The following is a 13,198-nucleotide window of genomic DNA, read 5'->3' as shown; positions in this document are numbered from 1 at the left end:
AAGATTACAATAGACAAATTAATTTTGATGAATACAAGCATCAACTTCTAAAAAAATATATTTTTGTCTATTTATCTAAATTTAAAGTTTGAATCAATTTTTTATTAACCAAATGGAGCAAAAACTATTTTTTTCTTCTATTGTTGATAGAACTTAATGTGGTAGAAAAAGGATATTTTAGGAAATAACGTCTTTTTATTATTATTTTATATTTTATATTTATTTGGACAAGATCCATGAAAGCAACATAAAAAATATGTGCATTAATTAAGTTTTTTTAAATATTAAATTTACCTTAATTTATTAAATTTTTTTTTATAGGTTTTTTTTGCAAATCCGAAAAACAAATAAATTGAGTATTATTAATTGTAAAGTAATAATAATAATAATTATATATATATATATATATTTATACATATATTCTCTTTGTTTATTCTTTGAAGCATAGAATAAGTTCTTGGAATTATTTCTTTATTTGTTTATTCTTTTCTTTCATCAACACCTTTGGAAAGAATAATAAAGTTATTTAAAATCAAATTCCACTTAGCAATACAAATTTTAAATGCATTTCTCTTTATCTTGCATTGCCAATGTCAAAAATAAAAACAAAAATTCACTTTTATAAATATAGCAAATGTTCATCCAATTATTGGCAAACTATTGAAAATGAGAGAGACAACTAATTTCCAAAGGTAGAAATAAAGTAGGATTAAATAAACTAAGAAATGACTGTATTCTCACAGTTGCTTTTTAACTTCACCATCAATATGTTGGACTTTCAATAGTTCTACCTTCGACATCAAAATTTCATCGAGATTGCCAAGGTTATTCTCTACTTCAAAGTATCACATGAAGATAAAAGAAAGGTGCTCATATTATTATCCTAAGGAGATGCAGAAGAACCACAATTTGCTCTCAAAATGTGTATTATTCATCAAAGGGATCTCACTTGATAACATGCAGCTAATAACCGAAATTAGAAAATGAGTCACAAATACTGTGATTTGCCTCACCTTCTGCTTAAGGTGATCACCAAGTAATGCAGATTGTGGAGGTGACAGCCAACATCTGGGATTCATCAGAATGTGATCAGAACTTTGCCTTCGAACTACAACAAAAAGGACACTCATAGAACAAGTCAATCATATATATATACACATACATCCTGAGCGGCGTTGGCATCCTCTAGAGCTACTCATTATCTGTCTTGGACATAGTCCAAGTCAGAGCTGTTGTCAGGAGCATTTTGCAAAAATCAGCATTGTGATCGGTGGTCTCATCCGAAGCAGATTTCACCATCCTCGACAGGGAAATGCTGTCCATCACATCAACGTCGTCTCATAACCTGCAGGAGCAGAGACTGAAAGTAGCCAACTGGGTCACGGAGGCCAGCTCTGGGTCAAGTTGTTTTATGTCTACAATCTATCAATGGAGCGTATTAAGCGAAATATGAAGCATTTCATTTAAATGAATTGTGAAACGTTCACCTGTCGTGGCTTAAACCAAACAGCGTTTTGTTCTAGTATATCTGGTTATTGTAACCATTCCTAAGTGCATTTAAGAAAACATTAGAAAAGTGGGAGACTTTTGTGGAGGAGTGTTTTACCCGAATAAACTCTTGTTGCTGAGTGAACCTCTTCCGGGTGCTTGTCTTCGAAGGTCAGACCCTCGACCTGTATAGGGTTATGGATGCAGACTCCTGGCTATCTGGGGCTTGAGGACATTACTGGAAATCAATGTGGAAACTCATTCCTGTGCTCATTGGTCGCAGAAGGAACACACTCTCGAACTCAGCTTTTTCCTCCACATGATGACAACGAAGGCTCAATGGTTATAAGATCACATGAATGCCACATCTTTCCGGACTCTTGGAAAATGCCATAAAAATCTCCCACTTCAACTTGATGTCCCATTTGTTTCAAATCGACATTGCTTTTGGTGTAGCGCATGTGCAAAGTGTCTGCAGTGCTCTAATCGTAAAACAGTGAATAAAATTCAAAAACGAATTACTCAGCCTGTTGAGGAGAACTGTTTAGTGGTGTACATACACAACAATTTCAAAGAATGTTCTGAAGCTCCAAGAATAATAGTGTCGATTTACTCGGATACTGTGCTGCAGAACTTTACTAGTTGGAAATAAACATCCTCTGCTTTCTATATAATAAATCATGCCATGATCTCGTTCACGCTTAAAGGCTTGTTCCACAGAGCTATGATTAGAGAAATCTGCTCGAAAAACGAGTTAAAAATGCGGGGGCGCATTGCGATGAGTGTGGCAGATTTACACAGACGTATCCATGTGTAAGCTTATATCTAACTATGAAGAGCTGCCCCTCCAGTGCCTTTCTAAACATTTGTACTCAGCAAGCCTATGCCTCTACTTTGAAGCATAATTAATTGTTGTACTACATCGAAGTAAACTCGAAGATCTGCTGCTAGAAGATAACCAGAAGAAGAGGGTTTGCTCAGTACCCTCATTTATGCATTTCTAAGCATTGAAACACCAACGCTGCACGACTAATGGGTCGTGCACACGTTCATTCCTAACGATGTAATGAGCACGGGCATGTTTTTAACGTCACCAGGCTCCGACTCCTCCGAGTTCAATCACATGATTAGCGTGCAAACCATCCAATCAATGATCTGCTTCAAATCAGTAAACACGTGAAGCACTAGCCCTTGTGCGTGCATAAGCATCGGCGTGCACACTCCGCATCAGAACTTACTCCTCATCTTCTTCTTTCGCAGCCTTCTTGATGTAATCCTATCCGTTTAATCATCTAAATTCTCATCTTTACTCATGGTATTCGAAGATTTATTATTCTTGGTGTTCTTTTGCTCCTGAATGGGTCGAATCATAACCCACGCTCGCATCTTTTCTACCCGCGGTCCGTTCTCGACTTTAAATTCAGCCTGTAACAAGTTCATCGCCCGCTCCAGCAACTTGACACCAACCTCCTCCCCCTTGTCATTGCCATGGAATTGCACTACCAACTTCACGCGGTGCCCGCGCACAAGAAGCCTGGTGACTACGTCCGCCTTCATATCTAAATCTTTCTGTTCCGTTCGGCTGCTGAAACGCACCTCCTTCAAGTCATCCAACCTCCGCCTCTCTAGCTGTTTCTTCCGAAGGTCTTTCTCCTGCTTCTTCACCTTGAACCTCTCCTTGCTAAAATCCATCAACTTGCACACCGGCGGATCCGCCTTCCCATCCACCTCCACAAGATCCAACCCCGCCTGCTGCGCCCGGTTCAACGCCTCATACCGGCTCAAAATCTCGTTGCTCCCATCACCCACCAACCGAACCATCCGCGCCACTATCGCACGATTAATCTTTCGCTCCCCTTTGATCCCCTCTCTACTCCCCACTCCATTCCCGTCACTCCTACCGGCCGCCACGGGAACGGCATAAAACCGACTACTCCTAAAATTCCAGTGCATCTCCGCAGTCCGCAATCCATCAGCGCCGTAATCCACCCGCACCGCACTCACAAACCCTCCTCTTCCAGTCCCTTCCGCCGCACCTCGGTTACAAACTCCTAAATCCAAGCTCTTCTTCCCTAAATCCAAGCGACGCTCCATGGAAACCCGGCTCATTAGCCATTGCCAAAGTTTATGCCTCATGGAAAACCCTAAACCCTCACCGCTCCCCTGCTCCAATTCCCGCAAACGCTCACCGAAAATCCTCACAACTCACGTCGACGATGAGGAGCTTCACCGCAAAAAACCTTCGTCAGCAGCCAACGACAAGAGCCGCACGAGCTCTTGTGCTCGCCTCTGCCACCTAGGCAATCCACGTAGAAACATTATTTCTTGGCTCTGCCACGTAGATCGCCTAGGTGGACAACTCAGCTGATATCCCTCAGGCGAAATGATACCTACGTGTCCGGGTATGAAAGAGGTGTAAGCGGGGGTCGGTAACAGATTAGGGTTTTAAGGGTCGAGGCAAACGAGGGTATAGCTATGGAGGGCATCTACGATCTTTCTCTTTCCCGCTTTCAGCAGCCGGATTCGAGTGCACATCCGCCATCACCATGGCGCAGGCGAAGACCGTGAAGGATGTGTCTTCCCATGAATTCGTGCGCAATTACGCTGCCCATCTCAAGCGCTCCGGCAAGGTACCTGGGGTGGTTTGTGTGGTGTTGAGCGATCCAGGGGTGATGGAGTAATTTGATATTGTGATTTGGTTGTCTTGGAACGTTTCGTGGTGCTGTGGAGGTTGGAATGGGTGGGCGGAGGATACGTTGCTTGATTCCGGGACGGAGTGGATTAATTGGTTGAGGTCTCAGAGGAGCAGTTGCTTGTCCTAATTTCGGGAGGGGGTTTTGGATGGCAATGTGGTTAAAATCTTTTGTGCCTCCGTGCACAGATTGAGGTTCCCGTCTGGGCCGATCTTGTAAAGACCGCTACATTTAAGGAGTTGGCACCTTATGATGCTGACTGGTATTACATCCGAGCTGGTATGCTGCATTAACTTTATTCGTTTTGTTATTATCGTTCTGTAGAATCCTTTCTCCCCTTTCTTCTTTTGTGCATAAGATTTGAGCTGTGTGAGAGTGTTTCCTAGGTGCTCCTCTCGGATTGTAGTTTCGTCACTACTGTAGTCTTCCGGTGCAGTTTCCAAGTCCCGATCGTTAATGGTGGCTCTACTCTTGGTAAAGTATTACAGTTTCATGATACTTTCTGGGATACGAGCTTGGTATTGACTTTCCTGTGATGTTTATGATTGTATCGCGAAGCCTCTATGGCGCGGAAGATTTACCTCAGGCAAGGTGTTGGAGTTGGTGCTTTCCGCAAGATATATGGTGGCCGTAAGAGCAATGGTGTCAGACCCTCACATTTTGCCAAGAGCAGTGGGTCTATCGCCAGGCATTGTCTGAAGCAGCTTGAGGCTCTCGATATTGTGGAGAAGGATCCCCAGGGGTAAACTTCACCATCTACTCATGATCTGCTGTTATTTTCATTTTTATTTTTTTTCTCTCTCCAGTCTTGTGCCACTTAGTCTATATTATATACGTATTCCAACCCTGCTTTAGGGTTATCGTGCTACCATGCACCAGACAGTTGAGAATGAGAGCTTGCTGTAAAGAATTCTTGGAGCGATACTTCTCTGCAACTATCAAGTGAATCCTGTCTCTGCTTTCCTTACACGTTTGTTTAATTCGTTTGTTAATACTTTTTGCCACTGTCTGGCAGAGGGAGACGTATTACCTCCAACGGGCAGCGAGATTTGGATCAGGTTGCTGGACGTATTGCAGTTGCTGCCGCCTAGATGCCCCAACGCTATGAAATTGGAAGTCAGCTTCGAGGATTTTATGTTTTGCTCCTTCCCAAGGACAATTCCATTCACTGAATTGATTGAGATTCTGTGTATTTTAAGATGTTTGACAACTTGAAATGCTCGAGACGCACAGCATGACCACTCGCTCATTACCTAACCCTTCTTGTGTTAACAGTCGTGTATGCAATGAGTTTGTGTGAAAATGGAGAATGACGGAGATTTTCACTGTATTGTATCGTCAGAATTGATTGAGTGACTTGGTCTAAGAGACTGAAGGATTCCCAATTCTACTCGCTTATCTCATGAAAATAAATGGTCATTAATCTGCAGTATTTGTCACCCTTATTAAGCAGATGGGTCATGTATTTCGTTTGATATAATGTTCCGATTCCGTTTCCACTCTTCAACGTGAACAATATTTGTATAAAAAGTGTGACTGCAGAATTAGTCATGAAGTATTTGAGGAAAAAGTAGTCTAAATTGAGTCATAAGCTGAGAGCGTTGTGAAGAAACTGTGTAACCTGAAATACTTTTGGTTGTTCACAATACTTACTATTAGACCCGCAGCCAGATGGAATTCATGATAAGTACATACTCTAATTATATAGTATCCAGGTTCAAGTTATTCAAACTGAGTCTGCGATACGTTCTACATCAATACAGATGTACAGAGGATGCCACAATACAATGAAGATGTACGGACGATGTGAAGACGATGTACAGACGTTAAGCAGTTTTACCATGTATGAAGAATACATGACTCTTTCACACCATTTCCTCCTGTTCAGCCCCAAAACATTTCCTTCACTAGATTTATGAAAACTCTGTTCTCATCCATGTCTGTAACGCGGAATTGTGGAAGGAAATTGATCAGCAACGCATCAACTGGTTTAAACGTTGGGAAAATTGTCTCATTTCTTGAAACTGGAAGAATCCAGTGGTTCCAAACAGATTCGTATTTGTGCTCAATGCTGCCAAAAATATTGAATTTAGACGAAATACAGGTTGCGCAAAAACCGCTGAAATCTGTCTTGAAATCTATGGACCCATCGAAGGTGACAAAATCACTCCGACAGCACCTACCAAAAGCGCCATGGATCTTTGTATGGAGGGACATACTCTTCTGTTGGCGGAGTCATGCGGAAAGATGCTATCGTTTCATTAAACGCCGGTCCAATCTGCACAAGTACAGTACTAATTAATGATTTGAGTGTCACGATCAAAGTAAGCGTTCAGGAAAAAGATGAAAACAATTCTAGCCACGTTACAAACAAACAGTTCATATTTCGGAATGGAAAGTCTACAGGGTGAAAGGAGCCACTCACTATGTTCCATCTCGAATCCAGCGTTGATGCATTCAAAGAGTACAAGTAACCTGAAATCCGTCACATCATTAAAATCTTTTAATAATGTAATATTTACAGCCTACCGGAGCTTACAAATGGTATTTGAATTTAATTTAAAACGAACGCAGCAAGACCGTTGATAAATGGGAACGCTAAGAGTGTTCACTGATTATCTATGCTTACCTTCCCTTTCGGCAGTCACAGCTACTGAATGCCGGTAAACGTCAAGTCCACCTTGCTGCCAAATCAATGCAGCGACAAATCCTCAGTTTACACTACTCAGAATATCAGTTTAAGACCGAAAAAGAACTCAAGTAACCAAGACGAGAATTTTCTAGCAGTATTCTATGTTTAAGGATGCATTGCCCAATAAAAACAGGATTGCAAACACAAACGCACCGTCAAAGTTGGTGACTTCTGAACGAGGTACTCGTAGTAGAAATACGGCACACCATCCACCTATAATAATGCAAGTGGTTATGATACTAAGATTGAAGATTCAATAAGAAATAATTCCTCAAAAGCAGATCCTAAAGTAATTACCAAAGATCAAAGAAGAAAGCATGTGAGGACATCTGTATCCGCTCCAGGCGCTAGGCAATCAGCTTCTTCGACTTTTTGGCATACAAGAGACGAAAAATTGAGTTAAGGACAGGATTTTACCTCCTTTGTGTGAGCATCCACAATCGATACCTCCGCTACTCTTTGTCCCATTGTCATCCGCTGAAACAATTTTGAAACCAGAATATAATGAGAGGTTAAAAATTTGGAACTATTTCGAACTAGTCAAATTATGTTAAACACATATAATGGAGTGAGTTGATAGCTGACCGCAGTTGATTTGTCGGCAAGAACAGATTGTGCAACGGCTTTCGCATCCCATGTTTTGGAGTCACTTGTTTTTAAGAAAGCAGAGTTTGGAGGCCCGACCTAGCAATGTAAAACTTAGTTGCAATGATTGAGGTTTCATCAGGATTAGAAATCTATCAACAAGAGCTGAATTCACTTTAACATCTCATTGACAAGAAATAGACCCCCAAAAGCCTAACCCAAACGTACATATCTTCAAAATGAAGTTAAGGAATTATCATCAGATCGAAAGCAACCGTAGAAAGTAATAGGTGAGTAGGGGATGCAACCTATCCCTATCGTCCTACACCCTTACGACTTTCAGGCCGTAATCCAACATTGGAAGTCCACTGGGTGGTATACATGAACAATACATACTATTTGTCTCAGAGTGCTCATAACCTTCAGAGGAATGAAGCATTTGAATGGGAGATCAAAACTGAATGGACGAAGGATGTAGGTGGTTAAGCAAAATACCGATACAGAGATGACAAGGTTGTTCTTCAAGTCAATACGTTCTGAAACGATCCGCTGTCGAGCATCGGCTGCAAAAGTTCACTAACAATAGCTTTGACATATGTAAAACAAAACAACCTCGAGGAACCTAACAACCAGAAGAATGACAAATGGCGCACTCACACACGAAAACCTGAAGTTAGAACATTTGTCGAGTCCTCCTCTTTCATATTGTATATCGGATTCCCCAATAGAACAACAGTTGAAACCTACAAAGAAAATGCTATCTAAGGATTCCATTGTAATAATGATTTCAGAAGCATTTTGTGCTTCATGTGGGGGGCGGGGGGGGGGGGTTACGCGCAAGGGGAGCGGCAGATGAGTAGCGCTCCGGTTTCCTGGATTCCACCCTGTGACATGATGTGACAATGGGATAAATACATAATGTCCGAGATCATGAGTATTATCATTCGGAAAATGATTGCAATTTTTTAAAGTTTTAAAACTGAACAATCGTTGCGGAAGGCGTAATTGGTAAGCGCTGCAAATCCTAGTGCTCATGTACTTCCGTCAGGTTTTTGTAGACCGACTAAGTTAACATAAGCCGCTTACCAGGAAAGGTTTTTCCCTTTGCCAATGGATACAGGATATGTGAAGGAATAGGCATTAATTGCGTCCACTTGCAATGCTCTGTCCTCCCCATCAACTGCTGCTGAAATTCCCCAATTTCGAATGTCAAATTAAACGACTAAACACTGTACTCCATAATTTTATTTTACTCCAACATTTAGCACCTCGACAACGTTACATACCTTCTCGACAAATGAATGGTTTAAATTAAAATAACGATATCAACAAGCTTCAGTCGCGGCAGTGGATTTAATTGAAGCCAAGTCATGCAGATTCAGTTATTGAGACTCTCCTCTGTTATTTCTCTCTTCAAATCATTTGTGAGTACATGTTTATATCAAATCATCCAAACGTACCAGATGACTCAGCCAAGGCAGGTTGCAGGACAAAGAATGATGGAATTGCAACCCCGGCCACCAGCGCCTGCCGTCGAGAAATAGCAGATGATTTCAGCAAATCCGACCGATGAGCAGTCGCAGTTTCTGAAGTGTCAAAGCTTCCACATCGAGGCCCTAGTGACCTCAGGTGCAGCTTTGAAGGGAGCTTTCCATTTTTAGGTTCGAGTAGAAAACTTTCACTGAGTCAACATATCCAAAACAATAACAACTCGGTTAGAGTGATCAAGTTATACATTAGAGAAACGAGTAATCCAGTATACTTCTAACCTTGAAGCAAATTCTATTTCTTGAAATTGGTCAGCGCAATCCGTGGGATCAAGCCGGTTCTTTGTTTATTTCATCCTACTTGGGAAGGAAAAGAACATCTAATTGACAATGATTGGTCTGAAAGATTTTCCAAGTACAATCACGGAGAAGTACTTCAACTATTGGTGAGATACATATGACGAAATTCATGAAAAAACTCTCTGTAATTAAGAAGATATCCTCCAAGAATTCAGCAAAAAGACATCATTACGGTTTAACATTTGTCTTATCCCAAAAGCAACTCGGAAAGAATTTCTCTGAGAAGGGGAATGAATATCTTTGAACACTCGAATACGACGAGGCAAAACTCTTCCTGTACATGTGTATGCGCAAATGCAGTTGATGATACTGACCAGAGTCATATACATGCACTTCATTCTAAAGAGCGGTTGCAATGATCCTACTGAAATTGAGTAGATAGTAGTAAACCTAGAAATGCGAAAGGCTGCGAGTAAAACATCTAAGCTCTAAAACACCAGTCTATGCTACTGGCAGACTCATTTCAATTCACTACTCATGTCAAGCAAAATACCAGTAGCAAGCATTTTTACCGCACGATGCCATGTCATTAGAAAATTTCAGTTCACATCCGAAAAAATAGAATGTAAATCCAAAAACGTCATAGCTAGGAGGGAAACCGTAACGCCCTCCATTCACAAGCCATTTATCCTCAAGCACCGAGTCCTGAACACTAATCCCACCACTTCCGAAGACACTACACTGAAATCTAAAAAATAAGAGAAATTATCCTGCAATTAACTAAAAAATAATTCAAACCTCAACTAAAGCTGAGTAGAATGCACGAATAGGAAGAATGCAACATCACCCGAATCCACAAAGCTCGCCCTCTCCACCACTCGAAGAAAGGAGATAAGAGTAAGAAAGATTTTGAAATTGATGAGGAGTAGAAGAATGAAAAAAGGCGTGCAATGCAGAACAAGCACGAAGAAGAGTAACGCACCCGCGCAGCGACGGAGACGCGCAGGGTCGCGCCAGGCGCAGCGCCATATCCATTCCTGCTTCTAGCCTGAAGGTAGAGCGGCACTGTCTCCAGCAGCAGGCTCTTCTCTCTTCTCACAAGCGTCTGATACCCTGCCCTGGTCGTTATTGAGTTTATCCACCCAGGATAGGATACAGCATATATATCCCCCTAACCCCCATGTAACTACCAGTTTCTCAACCGTCTCTGCATGGGTCGTGTTCACACGCTCATTGCTCATTGTCTCGGACCTGTGAACTGCATCGTCTTCAGCGGTGGGAGAGGAATTTTTTGCGATGTCTTAACGGTGATCAAATTGATGCGCGCGCACAGCCGGATGTTGGAATTTTGCTTGGGAGATCGGAGATGAGCGTTTTATCCAGTTCCCCGAATTTACTGAGTTTCTCTAGTGTGCTCTGCATTGCGATTTGTGAAAGATTCCCGTTGCTTTTGCTGCAAAAAGCTTACAATCTAATAGGGTTACTACCTTTGCTTGTAACTTCGTGGCATGTAGCTAGCAGGAGCGTAATGTGAGCATTTTTGTCTTGTGTATTTGGGTGTGCGATCTCATCAGGTTCCGTAAATAGTGTGTTGGATGTTCAGCCACTTGTTGTGAGATGAAATTGGATTCACTTATCGGATGTGGAATGAAGCCTGAGGAATTTGAAGGCGCTAGATTTGAGTTGTTACTTAATAAGTCGATATATTTTGGCTCGACGTTTTGCAATGTGTTCAAATCACTCTACAAACTTAAGAAGGCTTCCTTATACCACACGTGTACCCTCAATGTCTGTGCTGTTACTGGTTGTCGCTAATTGGAGCCTTGATTTATCTATGCTTATGTTTTAGTGTTCATAAGTCTCAAGACCTTTGGGTTTTGGGTTTATGATTTGTATTTAATCGAAGCACATTGATTCCAAACTATGTGTAACTTTATCCCTAAAAATATACTAACAACAATTTTATAAAAAAAGAGCTAAGGATTTTATGCTGTCGCCGCAATATTGAAGCTATTTGCGCGTAGTGTTGTTAATACCAATAGAAGCTTCTCAAGCATTATAGTTTTCTTTGTATCCTAAATTAATAGTCATGAACATCCGTGAACAACTCGTATTTCATCTCGCAGCGAATTCGAATACGAATAATCCAATGTCAGAATTTCTAGCGCCAGATCTTTCCGTTCTCCCTTCAGTTTCTGACGGGGGGATTTATTGAAGTTGCATCTTAAATTGGCGCTTAGAATGTTCTCCTCGTCGATGATTTCGTCGATCCAATCTCACCCTTGCTATTTATGCGGTCTATTTTCTTGTATTCTGGAGTGCACGCGTTTTCCATTCCATACAAGCATTTCAACAATTCGTATCTTGTTATTTCCTATAGAGTGTAAACTGAAAACAGAATCGGTTCCAGAATTCTACATGAACTGTAATAGGTCATGAGTGATATGAATTCGAGGACGATGGAGATGAGTCTCCTCTGGCCGAAATACATGGCTATAGGAGCGATCAATCTCTTGTTGAACAGCTGCAATTGATCACGAGATCTCACTGCCTGTATCCGGCAATAATCTGCTTATTTGTCGGCATTTGTGCAATTGTTTTGCAGAATGACGTTCATTTCTTAAACTCTGCAATGAGTACAATGGAGGACTACGGTTAGTTTCTCCCTGTTCTTCCACGGCAACCTTTGCCAAGTTGTTAATAGACAACATCTTGTCCCGTTCTCCCACGTTATTGCATTGAGTCTTAACTTGATTTTGGTTAGGCATTGCTTGTGTTCAATAGACCCATTGTCAGATTGATTGGTTACAAGCATTTTGGATTGTCATGAAATTATTGGGCAAGTTCGGATAGCCGCCAGTGATTCCACTGCAATTATCAGCGCTACATGGTTTCTGTTTTCCTTGTAATGCCTGTAGGTTTCTGCATCTTGTCTTGTCATTGGTTCTTGGTGATTTCTCAGTATAAAAGAACATCATGATCAGCTTCCATGTTATGTCAGTGAATCATCTGTTTCAAGTACTCTGCGATGCCGCTCACTAGAACCCGGGTCTAGATGTTGGTTACAAGGACACATTCAACCTGGTGAATTACAGCCATGCTCACATAGTTCTTGCTGCATCTTGCAATTTTAGCTACTGTTTGTGGCTTATTCTAGTTATGCTAAGCTTAGTTATCAGTTTTATTTGCTCTCTTTTCTTCTAATTTGAAAATTTTATGCGCTCTATGTAGATTATATTACCAGTACATTTATGGGAAGTTTTTGGCTTCCTCGATACAGGCATTTAATGAGGCGATACTGCTGGAGGCCCATGACAATCTCTTGGGGAAATGCTCCTTAGGAAAGCATGTTGAAGAAGGTATCTCGAGAACAATAACGTGGATCTAAACTTAGGTTTTTCTCAGCTACGTGACATGCTATTTGATATTTAAAATGTTTTAAAAGTAATGTAGAATGTTTGTATTTACTGCAGAGCCCATATCCAAGCACATCTGGAAATTCACATCTTTACACTTCATTTTTATTTGATTTTATTTTATATTTTTTGACACAAATAGAGTTACATCTCTATTGCATATAATTTGAAAGTTGCAAATCCCAACCAAGTCCAATCAAGGTTATTAGATATTTACCTATATACTATTGACAAAGATACTAATTGGTTGTGATAATTTCTATTTGGATTTGTTATCTACTTATGTTGCCAAGGTTCTATTTGCACACCATTATTGATAGAAAAACTAAGAATATTTTGCATCTTGAATGTGACTATGGTTTATGCAGGATTGTATTTTGATCAAAAAATTCCTTTCGTAATCAATTAATTTCAGCCATATTGTGTAGTATACTTGTTCTTGGAACCATAAGGGCTTGTTAAATGTTCGATTGTTTTTTTCTACCTAATGCACCTACATCGCTACTCTACGAAGCATAAGGTAGGCTTGATTAACTT

General features: G+C 40.8%; 3 protein-coding genes and 1 long non-coding RNA gene across 14 annotated transcripts; 2 read left to right on the top strand and 2 right to left on the bottom strand.

Moving 5' to 3' along the window:
• Positions 1–2,055: 2,055 nt before the first annotated feature.
• LOC112278277 (uncharacterized) lies at positions 2,056–3,750 on the bottom strand. The gene has a single exon (XM_024511524.3). The coding sequence runs from the start codon at positions 3,622–3,624 to the stop codon at positions 2,773–2,775; it is 852 nt and encodes a 283-aa protein (XP_024367292.1). The 5' UTR covers positions 3,625–3,750; the 3' UTR covers positions 2,056–2,772.
• A 248-nt stretch (positions 3,751–3,998) lies between these two features.
• Positions 3,999–5,438, top strand: LOC112278467 (small ribosomal subunit protein eS19z). The gene is made up of 4 exons (XM_024512011.3): positions 3,999–4,118; positions 4,370–4,460; positions 4,740–4,923; positions 5,197–5,438. The coding sequence occupies exons 1-4, from the start codon at positions 4,035–4,037 to the stop codon at positions 5,270–5,272; spliced, it is 435 nt and encodes a 144-aa protein (XP_024367779.1). The 5' UTR covers positions 3,999–4,034; the 3' UTR covers positions 5,273–5,438.
• A 729-nt stretch (positions 5,439–6,167) lies between these two features.
• Positions 6,168–10,296, bottom strand: LOC112278466 (psbP domain-containing protein 5, chloroplastic). 2 transcript variants are annotated; one of them, XM_024512009.3, is made up of 11 exons: positions 10,228–10,296; positions 8,919–9,139; positions 8,545–8,644; positions 8,293–8,342; positions 7,954–8,021; positions 7,459–7,557; positions 7,291–7,350; positions 7,027–7,086; positions 6,811–6,865; positions 6,607–6,656; positions 6,168–6,459 (listed from the first exon to the last, which is right to left on the bottom strand). In XM_024512009.3, exons 1-11 carry the CDS (start codon positions 10,278–10,280, stop codon positions 6,361–6,363), a joined length of 915 nt encoding a protein of 304 aa, XP_024367777.1. In that variant the 5' UTR covers positions 10,281–10,296; the 3' UTR covers positions 6,168–6,360. The 2 variants fall into 2 exon arrangements, with proteins under 2 accessions (XP_024367777.1, XP_024367778.1); XM_024512010.3 differs by having other exon boundaries at positions 8,545–8,641.
• A 49-nt stretch (positions 10,297–10,345) lies between these two features.
• LOC112278468 (uncharacterized) lies at positions 10,346–12,940 on the top strand. 10 transcript variants are annotated; one of them, XR_016501059.1, is made up of 4 exons: positions 10,346–10,552; positions 11,851–11,899; positions 12,477–12,604; positions 12,719–12,940. It is a non-coding gene; the product is annotated as an uncharacterized LOC112278468 (long non-coding RNA). The 10 variants fall into 10 exon arrangements; XR_016501061.1 differs by adding an exon at positions 12,247–12,329 and having other exon boundaries at positions 12,526–12,940; XR_016501058.1 differs by having other exon boundaries at positions 12,477–12,940.
• Positions 12,941–13,198: the final 258 nt, after the last annotated feature.

This window comes from Physcomitrium patens, chromosome 25 (genome assembly GCF_059467195.1).
Source record: "Physcomitrium patens ecotype Gransden chromosome 25, ASM5946719v1, whole genome shotgun sequence".
Classification (NCBI taxonomy): Eukaryota; Viridiplantae; Streptophyta; class Bryopsida; order Funariales; family Funariaceae; genus Physcomitrium; species Physcomitrium patens.
Note: the sequence above shows the minus strand (reverse complement) of the source record. Positions and strands in the feature narration are given on the sequence as shown.